Source organism: Benincasa hispida, chromosome 9, assembly GCF_027475165.1.
Source record: "Benincasa hispida cultivar pf3 chromosome 9, pf3_genome.v1.1, whole genome shotgun sequence".
Lineage (NCBI taxonomy): Eukaryota > Viridiplantae > Streptophyta > Magnoliopsida > Cucurbitales > Cucurbitaceae > Benincasa > Benincasa hispida.
The window spans coordinates 80,422,999-80,444,533 of NC_143486.1; the positions used below are offsets into that span (position 1 = coordinate 80,422,999).

The 21,535-nt window shown below is 32.8% G+C and overlaps 2 protein-coding genes across 8 annotated transcripts; both read left to right on the plus strand.

Moving 5' to 3' along the window:
- Positions 1-4,312: 4,312 nt before the first annotated feature.
- LOC120087227 (uncharacterized) lies at positions 4,313-6,303 on the plus strand. The gene has a single exon (XM_039044140.2). The coding sequence runs from the start codon at positions 4,641-4,643 to the stop codon at positions 6,114-6,116; it is 1,476 nt and encodes a 491-aa protein (XP_038900068.1). The 5' UTR covers positions 4,313-4,640; the 3' UTR covers positions 6,117-6,303.
- A 4,026-nt stretch (positions 6,304-10,329) lies between these two features.
- LOC120086031 (coiled-coil protein) lies at positions 10,330-16,425 on the plus strand. 7 transcript variants are annotated; one of them, XM_039042436.2, is made up of 6 exons: positions 10,340-10,592; positions 11,213-11,290; positions 11,435-11,542; positions 12,148-12,327; positions 13,878-14,568; positions 16,141-16,425. In XM_039042436.2, exons 2-5 carry the CDS (start codon positions 11,288-11,290, stop codon positions 14,523-14,525), a joined length of 939 nt encoding a protein of 312 aa, XP_038898364.1. In that variant the 5' UTR covers positions 10,340-10,592; positions 11,213-11,287; the 3' UTR covers positions 14,526-14,568; positions 16,141-16,425. The 7 variants fall into 7 exon arrangements, with proteins under 7 accessions (XP_038898361.1, XP_038898364.1, XP_038898366.1 ...); XM_039042438.2 differs by having other exon boundaries at positions 10,347-10,592; positions 11,213-11,278; XM_039042439.2 differs by lacking the exon at positions 10,340-10,592 and adding an exon at positions 10,630-10,882 and having other exon boundaries at positions 11,213-11,278.
- Positions 16,426-21,535: the final 5,110 nt, after the last annotated feature.

A 21,535-nucleotide genomic window follows, 5' to 3' on the forward strand; every position in this document is an offset into this window, starting at 1 on the left:
AAAGGATCAAATACTAAAAATCGAATCAACATCAACACAAACACAAATTCAACTCCATGAAACAAATTTTTCTAGAAACCTCGTGCGAACACTAATTCTTCAAGAAGATCATTAAGCCCAAAGGTTGATCATCCAAGAAGATCATCAAGCCCAAAGGTTGATCATCGAACCTAAAGGTCGATTATCCAAGAAGATCAACAAGCCCAAAGATCAATCATCCAAGAAGATCATCAAACCCAAAGATCGATCATCCAATAAGATCATCAAAACCAAAGATCGATCATCCAATAAGATCATCAAACCCAAAGATCGATCATCCAAGAAGATCAACAAGGTCAAAAGCCAATCATCCCTGAAGATCAACAAGTCTAAAGGTCGATCATCCAAAAAGATAATCAAGCTCAAAGGTCGATCATCCAAGAAGATCATCAAATCCAAAGGCCAATCATCCGAGAAGATCATCAAGTCCAAAGGCCGATCATCCCAGAAGATCATCATGCCCAAAGGTCGATCATCCAAGAAAATCAACTAGTTTAAAGGCCGATCATCCAAAAAGATCCAAGCTCAATGGTAGACTAGATTTATCGCATATAAGGTGGAGTCAGACATACCAACTTGATCTTTGGAGATGAGGCAGAGCTCAATAAACCAGAGTTCATCTAACATATGAGGCAGAGTCAGGCGGACTGGAGTTGATCTCGCATATAAGGCAAAGTCAAGCGGGTCGAAGTTGATCTTACATATGAGGTAGAGTTGGGCGAACTGGAGTTAATCTCATGTATAAGGCAGAGCCAGAGGGGTCGAAGTTGATCTCGCATATGAGGTGGAGTTGGGCGAACGGGAGTTAATCTTGTGTATGAGATGGAGTCAAGCGGATCTGACTTGATTTTCGGAGATGTGGCGGAGCCAAGCGGACTGAAGTCAATCTCGCATATGAGGCGAAGCCAGTCGAACTAGTCGCGTATAAGGAGAAACTAGGCGAACCAAACTTGATCTTGCATATAAGGCAGAGCCACACAAACATTTTTAAGAGGAAGCGAAGCTACACCGACATTTTGGAGAACGAGCGAAGCTGCATCAACATTTTTGGGGAGGAAGCAAAGCTACATTTGGAGAAGGAAGGAAGTTGTTGATGTCCAAAACTTGACATCTCGCCTCCTTTGCGTATCTATCCCATCTCCAAGGCTCGATGGCGTATCTGCCCCATCTTCAAGGCTCAATGGCGTATCTGCCTTATCTTCAAAGCTCGATGGCATATCTGCCTCATCTTCAAAGCTCAATGGTGTATTTGCCTCAAATTCAAAATCGGATCAAGGTTTGGTTCACATATGGATGACCCCAAAAAAGTCTAAACAACCCTATGTGATGAACCATGTGAACCAAATTTACTTTAATTGGGTTGTTTAGACTTTTTTGGGGTCATCCCTATGTGAACCAAACCCTGATTCGGTTTTGAAGTTGAGGCAAATGCACCATCGAGCTTTGAAAATGAGGTAGATATGCCATCGAGCTTTGAAGATAAGGCAGATACGCCATCGAGCCTTGAAAATGGGGCGGATACGCCATCGAGCCTTGGCAATGGGACAGATACGCCAACGGTAGACTAGACTTAATCTTGCCATCAGTATGCAAGTTATCGATGTCTAGAACTTGACACCTCGCCTCCTTTGCACGTCCAGATGCCTTCAGCATGCAAGCGCCAACGCCTTCCCCTTGACACCTCCTATTTGCATGAATTTGAAGTGTCTCGATCTCCTTAAACCAACGATGGGCACCATTTGCATGTTTTGTGGTGTGCCCACCTCATCCTTACTTCAACTCCGAATTCACCAAAATTTAGTCACTTGCCCCATCTTGTTGTCAATCTAAACTTGCTCCCCAAGCTTACTAGCCCCTCTTGAACGCATAGCCCTTCTTGGTTGCATCACCTTTGTCAATGCGTAGCCTCCTTGGTTGGCGCATGCCCCATTCGTCCAACGCCTATCCTTGTGTCCAACGCCTAGTGCTATGGTTGGCGCATGCTCCATTCGGCCAACGCTTATCCTTGCACCCAATGCCTAGTGCTATGGTTAGTGCATGGCCTCCTTCCACACACATCAGGCTCAACACGCACAAGCCTTCTCACCTAGACCCCTATTGCTTAGCGTCCATGTGTCTTCCTAACCTCAAGATGGCCCTAGCCAACACAAGGGCCTTTGCCTTGCATCCCTCATGCGCTCAACAAACCTCAATATACTTGGGTTGTCGCACATCCTACAAGCTTTCACGCATGGGTACCACCTCCGGCCACACTTAGTCATGCATTCTCCTTGCTCCATTGCCCTAATTGACCTCAAGTTGCTTAGGGTGCCGCACAATCGAGCAATATCTTCAACCATTATCTCCAACACATGGCTTCCCACTTAGCCAAATTTTTGTCCTCTTAACCAAGCTTAGTTATATTTTTATGTTTAGCCCTCAAAAGTATTATTCTCCACAATTAAGATATTTTCCTCCTCTTTTAATCATCATCCAACTTCTTTCTTAGAATATTTACTTATTTCCTTTATTACCTAAGTCTAACCTGACTTGCTTAGGGGAGATTCGAGGATTTACATCGATCATCCAAGAAGATCATCAAGCCTAGAGGTCGATCATCTAAGATCATCAAGCCCAAAGGTCGATCATCCAAGAAGATCAACAAGCCCAAAGGTTGATCATCCCAAAAGATCATCAAGCCCAAAAGTCAATCATTGAAGAAAATCATCAAGCCCAAATATCGATCATTCAAGAAGATCATCAAGCCCAAATGTCGATTATCCAACAAGATCAACTAGCTTAAAGATTATAGTTTATTTTTAAAGCATCAAAGGATTATGTATTAGACATTGCAATCGCTATACTAAAATAAATACAAAAAACAAATTCAACTCCACGAAACAAGTTTCTCCGAAAACCTCGTGTGAATAATATCATTTCAACAGCATTTGAAGGATGAAATTCATTAACATCGATGTAAGAAAAAGATCTGTATTCATTTCTATCTTTTGACTTTATAAAATAAATCTAGTAAAAGAACTTATTGTAGACCTCAATATTAAAAGAGCTTTCTACACATGAAGCCCTAATAGGGACCTATATTTCATTAATATTCAAGTTTTTCCTTATTTACAAAAATGTCTAGTTTTCTTCAAAAATTACAATAAAATTATGGTCAAATTACTATTTAGTCCCCAACAATAAATTGATTATACGTTTTTAAAATACGAAAGAGAAAAAGAGATTTAGTTGAGGCGCACTTTTTTAGGAAAAATATATTAAATCATAATATTTTTCAAATACTCACAACTTTTCATATTCTTCAATTTCTCTCTAAAAACCCTCATATATACATATGTGTGTGTATATATATATTTAAGTGGTATACATATTTGATATATACAGTGATATATGCATCATTTATAAGAAATTTGATATATATTGTGATATATGTATTTGTTTATTTGATATAATGTAAGTTTTTTTTTAAATTATTATTTAGACTTCATGTATAATAATACACATTTTGATTCGTTGAGAATTTTTACTACCTAAATGGTATATATGATATATATATTGTGATGTAAATGAAAGTTATGATATATGTGATCTACGTCGAACATTAAGTCAATATGTAGTTTATATACCGTGATAAATTTCATATATTGGTTTATACTGTGATTTACGTCAAACATTGAGTCAAACTCTAATTTATATAAAGTAGTATATTTCACATATTTGTTAGGATATTTTCCAATACCTGACAAAATATTCTAAGATATATTTAAAATAATCATGAATCCGCCGAATAAACCAATAAGTTGATATATGAAACCAACGTAAATAGAAAATCAAAATTTACTAAATATATTTTCTTTCTCCAAACAAAAAGAATAAAATCTAAACAAATAAATGCATTCTCTCTCCAATTAAATAAAAGAATAAAATCTCAATAAATAAATGCATTATCTCTCTCCTACATTAAGGGTACTTGTAAATATAGAATTTTTTTTCGATATCACATTCTTTCTCCAATCGCCCACCATACTTAAAAGGGTGTTTTAGTCCAAAAAATCCATTAAATCTTATATAAAAAATATAAAATAATTTAAACATTTGCGAAAATAAGTTTTGAAAATGGATTGAATATCCATATAAAAATTTAGAGGATGACCCAGTCATTCCCAAGTTCAATCCACCATTGATACCCTAAACAAAATCGAGGCCCATTGTCTCCTTACGACGGGCCAGACCGCGTGAATTGGGCTTTACCATGGAACGACAACTGTACCATCTTCTTCCCAAATACAATACATGTCTGCTCACTCTACCGAGGTTCCAGGGAACTTCTCTTCCATCTGTCAGCATCTCTTGTCCGTGCAGTTCCTTTTCTCTGTAAATTCAACTAGCTTCCCTCGTTTTAGAGTTCCAAAAATTCTAGACGAAGCTTTCCAAGACGGAAGTTTTCTGACCTACGTGTAGACTCCAACCCTTTCGCTCCTAAAAATTTCTCTTTCAAGTCGAGATTTTAACGAAGAAAAGTTATGATCGATCGTTTGAGTCCAAATGGTTTCTTCTTGGTTCAACAATTGTGGATTCTATCAAGTAATTTGAGGTGATGGATGGTGGAAGCCATGGCTGAAAACCCTAAAATGGGTGTAAAAAACCCTTCCAAAATTCCCACCAGTTCTTCGCCTGCGTCGCCTAAATCCCCACGCTTCCCTTTGCATCTCGACTTGCTCGACATATCGCCGGCTGCTAAAACCATTTGTGAAGTCCTGGTCAGAGTCTCACGGAATGATGTAGACGCCGCGCTGTCCGCGACGGGCGTGGCTCCGTCACCGGAGCTTGTCCAAGAAGTTCTAAGGGTTTCTTATAACCATCCGTCGTCGGCGATCAAGTTCTTCCGGTGGGCGAGGCAGTTGGCGAAGCAGTCGGCATATTCGTGGAATCTAATGATTGATTTGCTGGGCAAGAACGAACTTTTCGAGGAAATGTGGAATGGCATTCGCACGATGAGACAAGAAAAGATCATTTCGTTGCCAACTTTCGTGTCCGTTTTTGGGAGTTACTGTTCTGCTGGCAGGTTCAAAGAAGCGATGATGAGCTTTGAAGTGATGGATAGGTACGAAGTTGAGAAGGATGTGGTGGCAGTGAATTCTCTACTGAGTGCAATTTGCACTGAGGAAAATCAAACATCAAAGGCATGGGAGTTCTTTGAGAAGTATAAAGAGAAGATTCCTCTTGATGGGGACTCATTCGCCATTTTATTGGAAGGTTGGGAGAAAGAAGGCAATGTGGAGAAAGCTGAGGTTGCATTTGGTGAAATGGTGAAAAGGATCGGCTGGAATCCTGAAAATGTTTCATCTTATGATGCATTTTTGACAACATTGGTTCGTGGGGGTCGATCTGAAGAGGCAATCAAAGTTCTTTTAGAAATGAAGAAGAATGGTTGTTTGCCAGGTTTGAAATTTCTGTCCAATGCTCTTGATAGTCTAATTCAGCAAAATGATGCAAACCATGCAATTCTATTGTGGGATATAGTTGTGGGAAGTGGATTAGTTCCTAACTTGATTATGTACAATGCCATAATCGGACTGCTCAGCGAGAAGAGTAAGATCAAAGACTCATTTCGGCTCTTTGATGCCATGGTTTTCCATGGTGCTTTTCCTAACTCCTCAACTTACAACCTGATCTTTAGCTGTTTGATTAAGAATAAGAAAGTTAAGGAAGCAAGTCAATTTTTCAGGGAGATGGTAAAGAATGAGTGCCCTCCTACCCCTTCTAATTGTGCTGCAGCTATCACAATGTTGTTTGATGGTTATGACCCTGAAACAGCCATTGATATATGGAACTACATGGTTGAGAATCACATCAAACCTATGGATGCAAGTGCAAATGCACTGCTCATTGGCCTCTGCAACTTGGATCGGTTAACAGAGGTTAAGAGCTTCGCCTACGATATGCTCGATCGGCGAATTGGAATATTGGAATCAACTATGAAGTTCTTAAAGAATAGTTTCTATCAGCAGAGGGGAGGTTTAAGAGAGAATTATGATAGTCTTTTGCGTAGGTGGAGAGCTTCTTCAATTTTGTAGTTTTTACCCTATCTTCAATTCATTCTTGGTGTTTTCACAAGCTCAATACATAGCAGCATTAGTGATCTCCTTGAGGCAAGTAGAATTACCTCGTCTACATGAATCATTTTGACCTTAGCAATATATCACCTACTTCACCTCATCAGAAGTTCTTTATATATATATATATATATATAACTATTTTGCATCCTTTTGCCCCATCTTTGTCATGTCTTCGTTCTTAAGGTAGGTTGCACTAAAGTTTAAATGAAAATATTGTTAAAGTTTAGACATTGACATAAAATTTAAATCATAGAATAGCATATATGATATTTAAATGTAAATGTTATTAGGTTTAAGCTTTCTTTTTCCAAAGAAGCTTGAGTTTAACTCAATTGATTTAGACATATATTTGACCCTAGACTTCTTTCTTTGTGCTCCAATTGGTGGTTGTGGGAAGATTACCAGAGAAACAGCTAGAAAATTCCAGTATAAGTTTGGTATTTTAGTTTCTAAAGCAAAGTAGGTAAAGGAGAAAAAAAAACTCAGTTGCAATAGTAGGTTCGATTATTATGTATCGTTCAAGTAATTAAACAAGTTACTTTTAAAATATACCAATGATAATCAAATGTAAAAAAGAAGCCACTAGATTGATGTAGAACAAATGTCAGTTCTTCCAAAATCTTAAAGTTTTGCTAGAAGTTTAAAAAAAATTTAAGTATTTTATAGCACAGAAAAGAGAGGAAAAAAATCTACATTTTAAAATTGAACTACAAAAGTAATATAATTATCAAATACAGAATCTAAATGGTATACACAATCATTAACATTATCTTTTGTTTATTAAATGAACCATTATATTATCATTAGTACTATTAGGGATTCAGAAAAGAAATATGCAAGTATAATTCAAGGAAACCATTACTCGACAAAGCTTTGGATACATTCCCAGATAACAAATATGCTCTAACAGTAGTCGTTCTTTATCTTTAGATGCGTTAAAAGTAGGAAAGGAAGATATACCAAAACCTTCGCCTCCATCGCTGCAACTTTTTGATAATCTTGCATTCCTTCCTCGGTGTCTCTCCTCTGCCGTGCCTAATATTGAGCTCTGCAACACAACAAAAGTGGTGAAGAGGGAGATCAGCTGCCAATCCAAATATACTACCTTCACTTTTACTTTCTTTTCTCTCTTATTGCATTTAGTTTATGAGAAATTGCATCGATCTCAAATGCCACCAAATTTCCTATCCAGTATTAAGCGACATACTCATCCTCTGATTTGGATTGCCGGCATAATCTGCGCCACCATAGCTCTTGCAGTGATAATCGCAGGCATCGTCATCTTCATCGGCTATGTGACGATCCGCCCTAGGGTACCTTCAATCAGTGTAACCGACGGACATCTCGACAGAATCCGAAGCAGCAGAACCGGATTGCTTGAAGTCCAGATGAAGATCGTCGTCCGAGCCGAGAATCAAAATGCTAGGGCACACGCAAGCTTTTCACAGACCGATTTCGTCCTGCTTTTCGACGGCATAGAAATCGCATCACTGGTGGCTCACCGGCCGTTCAAAGTGAACAAAATGAGTTACCTAGATTTGCATTTCTTAGTGGAATCATCAGCGATTCCGCTCAATCCAACGCAAATGCAGCATCTTAGCTGGTCGCTGAAGAGAGATTTGATGCAATTCGATCTGAAAGGAAGCTCGAGAACTCGATGGCGAGTTGGAATTTTGGGACCCCTCAAGTTTTGGTGCCGTTTGAACTGTCACCTCAGGTTTTACCCGCGTAATGGAAGCTACATCCCTGCGCCTTGTTCTTCAAGGCAGAAGTAATTTGCAGAAGGAAAAAAAAAATCTCAAAATTTGAATTTGAAAATTTTAAAACAATGAATCTCCTCCGTTCCTGAAGATCGGGTTGGTATAAATACGTATAATCGTTTAGAGTATTGTTAGTATTTTTCTTTTTAATAATTTTTCCAAATAATATTGAAGTTCTTATACTTTTTAGTTTCATTTCTTTCATGCTTTTTTTTAGTATATGTACCAAAATGAGAGGGTTGTTTTCGAATAAAAAAAACAAGGCAACTTATTTATAAATATAACAAAATATTACTGTCTATTAGTCTTAAAAGTCATTTTGTTATACTTAAAAAAAATTCAGCAGTTTTACCATTTAAAACAATTATCTTAAATGAAAATCATTATTCGACATTGTTAAATGGATATTTTGATAGTACAATGGTAGGTATAAAAGATTTGAAATTATGAGTTTATATATAGGTGTTTTTGTGACATTAAGTGAAATGGTAAAGTTGTGCAGTTTATGGTTACATAGTTAATAGAGCATAAAATTTATGTTTTTTAATTATGGGGCTCACAAACTTTTTGAGACCAGAGTAGAGTTGTAACATCTTAAAAAGAATGAGTATGTGTCGATTACTGTTGAGGTTCGTATTCTTGTGATATATTTATTACTATACTATTGGTAAATCAATACTATTTTACAGTGACTTTTTTCCTTCCGCGATCTGTTTAATTTAGGTTTAGGCTTATGCTAGTGTATAATTGTGATTAGGTAAGTGTACTTTAATTTAAATTTGATAAAATATTTGATGTAGGTGAAAAGGAATATGGTAAATTTACATGAATTTAGCATATAATGTAACTAAAAGAAAATGTAATTGACTCTCCTCGGTTTCTCCACGAATATTTTGTTTTTTTAATAATTAAACTGACGTGAGAATAGAGATTCAAACTTCACACTAGAGCTAATAAGAACTATAATCATGCTATTTATGATGTTGAACGTCTTTTACCTACTTGTCACTTCAAATATTTAGGTTTTTCTACTCGCTTTTATTTAAAATGTTGCTAAAATACTAACTTAAGTTTAGCTCAATAAAGTATGCCCGTACTCATAAAAGTAATAATGATAGTCATGATATGTATTTGTCTCTTCGCCTAAGGTAAAGTGATTCAAAATGTCGATATTCATGATTAATTTTTTTATATGTTAAAATAAAAGTTTAGTTTATGAATTTCCAATTTTATGCTTGTAGAAACTTTAATTTTAAAAAATTACTGATAGGTTTGAACTTTTAATCCTTGTTGAATGTGACCTTGAACTTTAAAGATTTTTAAGAAAGTCACTGAATGCGACCTTGAACTTTGAATATTCTGCTCAATGCGACTTTAAACTAAAATCTTCTATTCGATGCGACCTTAAACTTTAAAAATCTCTAAAAAAATCATTGAATTTTGAAAATCTCTAATGAGTTTTTGAATTTTAAACTTGTTGTCTATCCCATCCTTGATATATGTAGCAAGCAATTAGTGGAAGTAATATGATTTTGTTTTTATACCATTGTTGCACTAGAAATTGTTTGCCAATGAGAAGTCTCATCTCATTTTTCACAAAGAAACGAAGTTACTTGTAACTTGAAGTTGAAAAAGTGACATGTTATAATTTGAGACTTTTATATGGATGACTCAAATTTCATGTCCAAAGTGTCGTTTGACTCTCGTTTGAAACCAACGAAGAATAACCATTGATTGGTGTTATAAACAACTTACCAACTACTTTTTTCCCCCTGTTCATAACAACAAGCATCAATGCCAGAGAGTGAGCGAGTGACACAAGCAAAAAGTTATATATCTTTATTTTTAAAATATGAGTCAAACGACATTTTGGGAAGATTTATGTATCGTTGATCCAATCCTAAATGTGTTAATTAATGTGGAATGATCATATTCTAAAAACCAATGAAAACTAACATTTTGCTTACGTCACATAACGCTCTACCACTTAAAAAAACCTTATCACATTAGGATGTCTTACCAATTATAAAATAATCGGAGATTTTAACACGATATTTATTTGCATCCCATTTCTTTCTCCAAAACAAAACCCCTCAATTTGCCAACTCGAGATCGTAGGTACCCTCCCAATACAATACTACAATAGAGGCGGGTCATAATTTTAAAGTCCATTAAAATTGATTTCACATGAACACCTCTAAATCATCTATACATAAAAAGCGTAAAGATTAGATGTAGCTAATTCTAATACTCCACATTTATTAATCTACAAAAAAGAATTAGAAAAAAATATCTTAAAAAAAAAAAAAAGATCACGTGATAATATTTATAATGTAAGAAGTTTTTTTTTAAAAAAAATAAATAAATAAAAATCTCCATTTTTTTAAGCTTAAAAATTGGGTCTAAAATCTAGAAGAATTTAATAAGAAAGGGAATTTAAGAAAGCAGTTAAGCGGCGGCATATTGGCTTCGACCATGGTGAAGTTTCCTTTCTCATTGATGTTGTCACCATTTCTCAAACGTGTCAATCATGGAGTTGCCTTCCATTTCCAGATGCCATTTTCTGTTCAATCTCAGGATTCTCTCCCATGCAGACTCTCTCTCTCTCTCTCTACCTCTGCCTTTTTGCTGCGATTCTTCCGTGTTCTAATTCGTCTACATTTCTCCTTTTACTGTAAGCTTTTATTCACTCGATTCCATTAATCTCCTTTACTCAATTTGATTTGCTTCGTCTTTTGATCCATTATGATATAGGAATGATGTCTGTAGTTTAAAGTATGAACAATCGCACTTTATTAGCTTAGGTTCATTGGGTTTTTGTGTGATGTAAGCAAATCCGAGAGGTGGATGACGAAGAGGGAAGGGAAAATTGATGGACGGACACTCGATAGTTATTGTTTCTCTGTTATAGTCACAAGAAAGTGTGTTTCAGAGGCTTTTTGGCGTGGTTTTTTCCCTTAATCTGTACGTGTGTCTGTTACTCTTTTTGTTCGTGTTGAATAATCAGTAGCATGGTGTCAAAATTCTGAAGATTTTGAGAATCCCGTCATTTTTGTTTGAAAATATAGTCGTTTTATCTCTCCCGGTGGTGCAGTCTGAAATTGGGGAATAACATTCATACTATTTATTTTCTTCTTTTGGTCTTTTATGTTAAGATTTAGTTAATAAAAAGGTCCATTATCCTTTTGTTCTCATGAGATTCTGTGAAGTAGTGGCCTGCACTACATTATCTAATGAACAGTGTTTGAGGACTTTTGGTGCCAGTTTGGTTGAAGGGATTTGTTTGTTATGCAGAATTGGGGTTCAATAAATCTGGTTACAGCTTCGGGAAAGTTATTGGCATGTAGTTCAGCAACAAAGGTAGTGGTAATGGTGGGTTCAATGGCTTTTCTTTCCGAGTTCCTGAATACTACAATATTCTTGGTCACGAGGCCTTTCTCGTTTTTCATGCGTACATGCTCATTTATCTTGAAAACCTTTGTTGTTGTTGTTCAAACTTGGTTGGAGCTGTTGAAGACCTCGGTCAGTCTTCACTTGAACATATTTTGGACAACTTTGATGTGGGTAGTCGCAATTGTCTCTCTTCCTGGACGAATATTAGCTGCTTTACAGAGGGAAAGGCAGGTTAGCGCTCTCGCCCTGTTGTTTCTTGATTGCCATCTGTGCTTTGTTCAATAATGACGTATTTTGTTTCTGTCTTTCTTCTCTGTTTTTTATTCTAGATTTGTCTCTGAGGAAAATGTGCACAAAGAAAAATATTCGTCAACTTACGGTAGTAGATTTTTTCATAGACAACATTTTGGTGGTTTTCATTTGCTTGCAAATAGGAGTTAACTGCGTACGCAAACTTCTTATGTATTTCACGTTTTGACTAGTATTTCAACCAAAAATGGGTATGATATTAAAGTGAAATTTTGGAAAGATAAAAAACTACGATTTTTTCCCGAGATCAAAATTTATTTGGGAATCCTTGATATTCAAAAGCATAAAAGTATTATGTTAATAAGGTGTTTAAAACATGAAAAGGGATGAAGAAACATACCACTGAGTTATTTGCAGCCTAAGTTTGATCGACAATTTGAATTTGGGTTTTGTTTATTGGTGGCTTTTGGGGTCGTTGCTAGTCGTTAAGTAATCGAAGTATTGTACCACGTAGGCTACTTGGGCAGATTCTGCTAATTTGGTTCGCCCTCTTTTTTTAATACTTGATAACGATCAATTTCATGCAGTTGCGACAATATTTGCAATTTCTGGAAATTGAGTTCAATAATGTTTTGTGGGAAAGAAAGGAGCTCCAAAAACAATTCCAGGCTGCTATGAGAGAGCATAAGATGATGGAATTGATGTTGGACGAACTTGAAATGATACATGAAAAGGCGACCAACAAGATTTCACTCTTAGAAAGTGAGGTAATGACCTAACAATCTCCTTCAGGCTCTAGCTCCTGTACTAATGTCATAAATTACATCATGGACGGTTGAAACTGAGAACAAGTATCATAGTTTTGAATCTTTGATAAGAAGAGGAAGGAGAAATTTATGCAGTTGTTAAAGGATAGGTTGAAGTTTGACATAAAAACTTGGTTTACTTTTTATGAGTTGAAAACTTGTATGTCTGTCAAGAACTCAGTGACGAACTCCATACAATGTATTAACTAATAAAATCTCTCTCTCTCTCTCTCTCTCTCTATATATATATATATATATATAAATATATATAGATATAGATATAGATATATATACATATATCTCAGATATCTTTTAAGACGTTAGAATGCCCTGCAACACTGTTTGCAGTTCTGTTGACCCATGCTCCATGTGTAACCTGATCGAGGTACTGTGATTTCTCTTAGAATGATATAACATGGAATTGCGTTGATCAGTGCAATAAAACATAGATGTAAATTGATTTGGAGAAAGGAAAATATTATTTTTTTTTACTCTTTAGGTTGAGAAACGGGCTTAAAATACATGGAAAGTTTCGCTTGTGTTGAACCATGTGGTTTTGAATTCTGATATGCAATGGCATAATGCTACTCAGTTGTGATATTTTAAGTAATTACCAGCACATGTTTTACATGAAGCCAAGGGAACTACCGGTTCAAATTTTACAACAAAATATGCCTATTCAGGACTCATACTAGTTTTTTTTTCACCCTTAACATATACAGTATAGTTTGTTCTTTCACTCTTGACATGTTTTTCCTAAATTTGTTCAGAATCATACAGCGAACCGTATTCTATTAAGTTTGACCATATTAATTCTTTAAGTTGATGCCTAGTTGCTTTGGAAGTGTGTTTCAAGTTTTACCGCCAAGGCAGGCTCCTGCAGGCTGCAGCCATAGTCTAAACTTTGTTGTAAAGTGGTTAGTTGTTTTGTAATTGATTGTGTGGTTGAGCTGTAATTAGTATGTAGTTAAGAGTTAGTTTGTTTTGTTAATTTCCTTATGCTTTTCTAATTTAAGGAGCTTATATCAGGCTTGTAAAGCATCTTTTATTTATCAATAACACGTTCTGCCAACACATAACATCAATAATTTCTCTGTGGTGTGAATTAAGATTGGTTGTGTGTATTGACTTGCCGGATGGGATGTTTAATTATTTACCATTCCTCTGAGTTTCCTGCTAATTTATAATGTAGGTAAGTCTTAAAATATTTCTGGACTTCTCATTAAAATCATGTACTGCAACAGATCATTCTTCTTGGGTGATTGTTCTTAATAATTTTAATAGTTTTTTTCACCAAGCTTATGTGAAGTTCAAATCAATTGGTTGTGTGTATTGACTTGGCCCTGGATGTCTATAGGATGGGAAAAAGTTGGTTCATGCGGAGATTTACATCATAACCTTGACTGTATTTTTACATGTAGTTTTAGTATTGTTCTGTCATATGTTAATAGTAGCTTATTAGCAATATCCCTTGCTTCAAACAAACCGATTGCCATTATTTGTTCCAACAGATGCAGAAATTGAGAAATGAAAATCTTCGACTGCAAGAAATCAAGGGTAAGGCTTATTGGAGCTTAAAAGGTCTTGATGTCAAAAGTGAAGCACAAAAAACTGGCAGAGTTGACAGTGACATTACCCATGGTATCTCATCATGCTCATCCAGCTATGGTAGCAGCAGTATTATTCAAGACCTCTTTCAAAGTGATGCTTTGAAAGATGGTAGTATATCCAAAGAAAAATTGATCAAAATTTTAGACTCTGGATTAAAATCTGGCGTGTTCATCCACTCTCATACTGAAATCCTATCAAAAGATGAAGATGTCACTGAAATTCTTGATGAACAAAGGGAGGTTGCAATTTCCCGAAGTCTATTCAGTACCCTGTTGTCACTTTTGGTTGGAGTGATTATATGGGAAGCTGAAGAGCCTCACTTGTGTCTAGTAGTGGCTCTCATGTTTGTGGTTAGCATCTCATTGAAGAGTGTAGTTGAGTTTTTCACGACTATTAAGAATAAACCTGCTTTGGATGCTGTTTCTCTTTTGAGCTTCAACTGGTTCGTGCTTGGAATACTAGCTTACCCAACGCTTCCAATTATTGCTCGTTTGCTTGCTCCTCCAACCTTGAGGATTGTGGAATGGTTCAGTTTCTCCATTTCCTGACTTGATCACAACTACTTGACCCCAGCAAGGTGGAAGTTGAGAGGTACATCACCTAATATCACTTTCTACTTGAATCTAACTTACCGGTTCTCTTCTTGATTGATTCGTTCTTCATGTAGATTAGATTAGGAGGTGATGATTAGAGATTGTTTTGAGATTTAGTTTTCTATTTTGTTGGTTAGCTTGTAAAGATAAGTGTTTTTTCCACTCAACATGTGGAGTAATTTGAACCTTTGATCTTTTGGTTGAGGGTGTACATCTTAGCTAGTTGAGCTATGCTAAGGGTTCATAGAGATTGATGTTATTTTGTATTTTCACTATTCACACTACCATTATTACTTCATGAACGGGTAGAAGGGTTTAAATGGTTTTCTTGAAAAACAGAAACAGAGAGACTATTTAGATATGCTTTTATTTTTGTCCTATACATTAGAAAGTTAGTTATCATCTAAGAAGCATATATATACACGCACACACACTTTCGTTGCCCCATGTTCATGTCCAATACATGTTGGTAACTCTTAACATATTATACACATTCATTTTATACAAAATACAACGAGTTAGACAATTGTTCAGCATATGAAATTGTTTAAGCATATAAGTTAACTATATATATATTTCTTAGAACAATGTAAATTTTCTTATATTTTAGAAAATGAGGCTTTATCTTATTTATGTCGTGTCTATATCGGTACCTTTGTTGGCCTACATGAATCGAGTTGGGTGGTTTGTGGCTGTCAACCATAGACAACCATATTTTGGAAGGTGCCCCTTCTAGAGGTAGAAGTATATTCAAGCCTAAATGGAAATTTAAATTGTTGTTAAAGTAGTTTTGAATGGAAGGACAAATGTGTGGCTGGGGTCTGCTCATTGAATAAAGTCTACGGTTTTGTCTTAAGCTTTAGACTAAAGTAGTGGATTCTGCTTAATTTAGCTTTGTTCTTCGATGCATTAAATGTTCGGTTTTGGTTGCTTGGATTGTATTTTGCCACAGTACTTTGCTCTCTCATTGTCTTTATTCTTTGTCATATTGGTTGGCCGATTTGTCGGTTCAAATGCTTTGGGGACCAGCTTTTGTTATATATTTATCTCTCGTTGCCATTAAGCACGATATGAGAGATAAAACTTTTTGTTGATGCTCTGAATTATTGGTAGAGTTGAAGTGTCGTCATCTGTCGGATGTTAACTTTTTTAATTAGTTTTTTTTATGGTGATGCTTTGCTAGACAAAGATATTTTCTTTCTTTCAAATTCGAATCCTGAAGAAATATTAATCTTTATTTCATTCTGTTAATTGCGTCATTTGGCCTTTAAACTATCCGCTATTACTTTGATTTCATTTTTATTCTTAGTTTAATCACGTAGGAGTGGAGATAGGGGAGGACATTTGAACGTTTGAACTTGTCACATATGATAATGTTGTAATCATATGCTTATATATATACCAAACTCTTCTTGTTTTTATTATATTCGATCTTGAATTGTCGATATGATTAAAAACTTAGTTTTGAACCATCATGGTGGACCAAGTGGTAAGTAGGTGGCATGATCTTGATAAATAGTTAAAGGATTTAATATCTTACACAGGTTTCTTTGACAATTAAATGTTGTAGGTAAGGCAGGTTGTCATGTGAGATTAGTCATCGAGGCGCGTAAGTTGGTCGAGACACTTGTACATAGCAAATCAAGATAAGCGTAGATTTGTCCTACTACATATTTGGACTTGAGATACACCCAGTCTTTTCTTTTCTTTTTCTTTTCTTTTTTTTTTTTATAAAGAGAAAAAAGTCTGTTGTAAATGTTGATCTAATACTTCTATTAAAGAACAAATGTGGGGTATATCTTTTAGTTGTTGAGCTATTCAGAAGTTAGTGCAATAAATGGTATATAGTTCTCTATGGTTGCACTCCTTATCTAAAAGGATCTCATTAAACAAAAATTGAGATGCTAACTCTGAATTATGTATTTAGATAGATTACATTTTGTCAGCGATCGAATCTAACGATACTAGATTGCATGTCTATATCAAACAAGAATATTTCCTGTTACCCATTTAAAAGAAGGGATAAGAACAATGGCAAAAAGAAATGGCCTTGAATAAAGAAGTATGCACCATTTCAAGAAAGTTCCTTTCGAATTGGGGACCAGCAAATGCCAAATTGCTAGCTTATTTTGTTGTTATTTTTCTTTTGATTTTGATATCGTATGATGCATCTCATAATTTCATTTTTTATTTATTTCTCAATAATTGATTTGACGTCAAATCATCTATAGATGGCAAGTGATAAATCGGTGATCAAATTATCAAATTGTAGATGTAGCTTTTGAATGATTAAACGATAATGTCTTCGTTGATTTTTTCTTTTTAATCTTTTAAATATATGTTCTTATTTTCTGACTTCTGAGCACTTAATTTAGTTTTATTTCCATCAATATTTTTTTTTTCATGGTTGGATATTGGCATGACGGATGGATCAACAATTCTATTATTATCATAAGTCTTATTTGTGCGGTGAATGGATGGTTCTATGCAAGAGAATACAAGATATGATTTAAATATATTTTGTTGTGGTGTTTATTATTATTTATTTGTTTGTTCATATTTTATTTCAAAGATATTGATCAATTTTTCTAAAAATGAGATTTCGACATTTTCTCTGATCATTTAACATCTTTACGTTAAAAACTTATAATTTTAAAAATCAAAACTTAGATGAATAGTTGAGCAATTTTGTCTTTCAAATATCTTTTTTCTTACTTTATTTTTTGCAGATTGATGTGATGATCTGATCGTCGAGGATCACAAATATTATTCGACAAATATTATTTTTACGTATAGATATCAAAAATAATAAATTTAAATGTCTAGAATAAACCATGTATAATTTAGTATATAGAAATACAAATTAAATAATTTCTTTGTTGTATTAATTAATTATTAATCAATAAAAGTAAGAATAAATTATTATTTTTATATTAAATATTTGCTGAACATGATTAAATTATTTACAATAATTACTAAATAAAATAAAATTGGTAATTAATCAATTAGAATATTAATAATTTATATTAAATTGTTAAAGATAGCCAAAACTATTAATTGTGAAGGTAGTATTTGAAAATCCATTAAGTCCAAATAATATATTTAGGTTGATTGCTAGGTAGTACTTTTAGGTATAATAATTAAGTATATAGCAACATTTTTAAATAAATGTAAATATAGCAAAATATATTTGTAATTGACTCTATTGGTGATAGGCTCTTATTAATGATTTAGGGATGGCAACGGGGTTGGGGTGGGGCGGGGATACACTCATCATCCCATCTCCGTTCCCGTGGAAATTTTTATTCTCGTCCCCACTTCATTCCGAATGTTTTGGGAGTCAGGGTCGGGTCGAGGAATCCCTGTTCGGGAATTCGAGTTTCCATGAGAAAAATCTTTGGTTTTTATTGTATTGTTTTTATTATTTAAAATTAACTAATTTTAGTATTTACATTAAATTTGTTAATTTTATGTAATAAATTAGTATCATTGTTACACATATTTGTCTAAATTAATAATTAAAAAACATATTTGAATGGTTTTTGTTATAAATTTAATAAAAATTAAATTCATTATATTAAAAAATTAAATATATATATATATATATAACCAATAATATTTATACTCCTATTATTATTTTCTTTTTATAATTTATGCTCATGTTCATGAGTATTTTACCATGACTATATATTATTTAGATAAAAAGTTTGGATTATGGTGTAACTTTAATTACCATTTGGAATATTTTGTCTTGATAATGGTAGGTCTAGAAGCATGGTAATTTTTATTAATGTGCAAGGTGTTCCAAATGAGGGAAGAGTTTAAAAGAAACAATGCATTTAAAAAAGGAAAAACCATTAAATCTTTTGAATGACTATTATTTTAAATTATATAGAATTAAAATCAAAAGTCTTTGCTAAAGATAAATAAATAATAGGGTTAAAGCCAAAGGCAAAAGTTGGTATAATTCTCATATATGGTTTTGGTAGGGTTAAATTATGGAAGATTTGATTAAAATGTATGGTCCCAAATTCCAAACACAAAAAAGTGACTGAAAAGTCAATATAGCTAAAATAGTTGGGACAGAATTTGTAATGTGAATTGCTTGACAACTTCCATCACATTATTTTACAACCCTTTTCAAAGTCATCATCTTGTTTTTTCCAATTTTTCATTATAAATATCTTTGACTATTATATTCAAAATCTTATGTTTTATATATATATAATAGTCTAATTTATTTATAAATATAACAAAATGTTGTTTATTACTGATATATATTTCTATCTCACTAATATACGGCAATATTTTATTATAATTGAAAATATTTCAAATAATTTTACCATTTAAAATAATTAATTTTTTTTAATTGATTTCTCTAGGGTGATAAGTTAATCATAATTGTGTTATTGCTTAGAAATTTTTTTAGTCCACGTAACACTTGGCTGAACTCCATGGGTTGATATGTTGAAAACGTTTCCCACATCTTTTTTATTTTATTATTATTTCATTTCTTGTTAATTGCAATAAGATATATTAGTGCACTCGTGTACTTATTATTATTATGATGATGGACCTTTTTAAATATAAAAAAAATATTTAAAAATATTTAGAAAAAGTTCTAAAAATACAAAGCAAAAGTATAAATATTTTTGGAATTTTTCTATTTATAAGAATTTCTCTTATTATTATTATTATTATTTTGGCAAAATACAGTCCAAGGATTCCTACCTTCGTAATTATAGTTTTTGCTTATTAGAACTAATTTTGTTTAGACTTAGAAATGGCTTATTGGACTTATATAAATTGTTTTATTACATAGAGATTTTCAAAAGTTGAAAAGAAAGAAAAACTATTTATATAAAATAACAAAATTTTAATCTTCTTTGATGGAGGCTGATAGAGCTGATAAAGTCCAGTGTTCAGTAATAGAAACTAATAGAAGTTTACCATTGATAAACGTGGATAAAAGTTTATCAGTGTCTATCAGATTAAGTCAATTTGAAAAGTCAAAAAATAAAAAGTTGAAAAGTTGATTTCGTGTCTAAATTTGACTTATTCAATATATCTAGAGAAAATGTTAATAAAAAAATGTGATCGTTAGAAACAAATAACTAAAAAAGAAAAAATGATCAACAAGGGCTTAATATTTGTGGGTTGAATTACAACTTTTGTGCATAACTTTTTTTTTTTTTTTTTTTTTTTTTGTTAATAGGTTTTTGGATTTTAAAAAAAGTATAAATTTATTAATTTTTTATTTTATATATTCGAAGTTAAAAATGTCAAATAAATTATTCAACATTAAATTTTGTATCTAATAAGACTCTAACATTTATAGCATCTTCTAGAATCAATACATTTATCGTACATAAAATTTAACTTTGTGTCTAATAAATCACTAATCTCCTGTTTGGTAACCATTTCATTTTTTGTTTTGTTTTTTTATAAATGAAACCTATTTTCTTCCATTTCTTTCCATGAGTTGCATTGCATATTTCTTAAATACAATGACCTATAACGAGGAATTTTTAAAAGCTACTTTTTTTTAATTTTTTAAATTTTGATTTGATTTTTTAAACATTGGTAAAAATAATAAATTTGGAGGTAAGAATAGTGTTTATAAACTTAATTTTTAAGAACAAAAACAAAATATCAAATGGTTACGGTGCCTGAACTTTTCGTTCTTATGTCAATAAGGTTCACAGTTTACTTTTTAAATGTCGAACAAATTTGATTTTAAGACATATACTTGAAAGATCATGTACTCATTGCAAATAAAGTAAAAATAATAATAATAAAATATATATATATATATATATATATATATTTTGATTGTAAGACATATATTATAACTATATTTATATTATGTTTAAAAAAAGAAGGGGACAACATTGAATTTCAGTCCCAATGAGCCCAAGACTATGTAAAATAACAAAAATGCCCCTAAAGCAAATGCAATCAAGTATGGAATTGAAAATTTATAAATAAAATATGACATGTTAGATAGAGAATCTTTATATTTGAAATCCATGTGGTTGAAGAACAGACCACAGCAGTCAATTCTATGGACCTTCCCATTTAATTTATTTTAAAAATAAATAAAGAAAACAAACTATTAATATATTGACTTTAATATTAGACATCTTTTTTTAAATATTTTATAAGAATAAAGAAAGGAATGGGCACAATATATATATATATATATATTAGGTGGTTGTCTTTTCCCCAAATATATCAATATTTTTTAAGAAATATTTCTCTCTCCCATCTCTTACCCTAAAAGAAAGATTAAAAACAAAAAGAAAAAGAAAAATATGTTTGTTTGCATTTTCTTTTCTTAATTATAGAAGTTAGATTATTAAATAGGTTCGTATTTGTTGTTAGAGATCGGAAGTTTAATTCTCCACTATATGATTGTTGTACTAATTAAAAAGTACAAAAAAGGAGATATTGTGGATTAGAACCAAGATTTGAAATATCGATGTCGATGAAAATTTTAAAAATTATGTGGAAACTGTAATATTTAATTAATAAAATTTTGGTTTAACTGAATTAGACTATAACTGACAATTTGTAATAATTATTTCTATAAAGTAAGATAACACTTAAATATATATTATAAAATATCTTTGTAAATGTCGATACAAAAACATGAACTTAAAAAGGAAATAGAAAAATAATTACAAAATATATAAAATACTTTAAATTAATTTTAAAAAATCAAATGATATGAAATATTTGTATATAAAATAATTATAAATTATTTATTATAAAAGGAATCGAATACAAAAACTCATTGTTTTAAACCAATATAACATAACATAATATGACTAAAAAAATCATAACATTAAACGTAACACAACAAAAATGAGAAAAATAAAATCTAGAAGTAGATAGAGTACGAGAGAAAATTAGAGGAATATTAGAGAATCACATCAATTCAAAATCGAGGTGAAATGATGAAA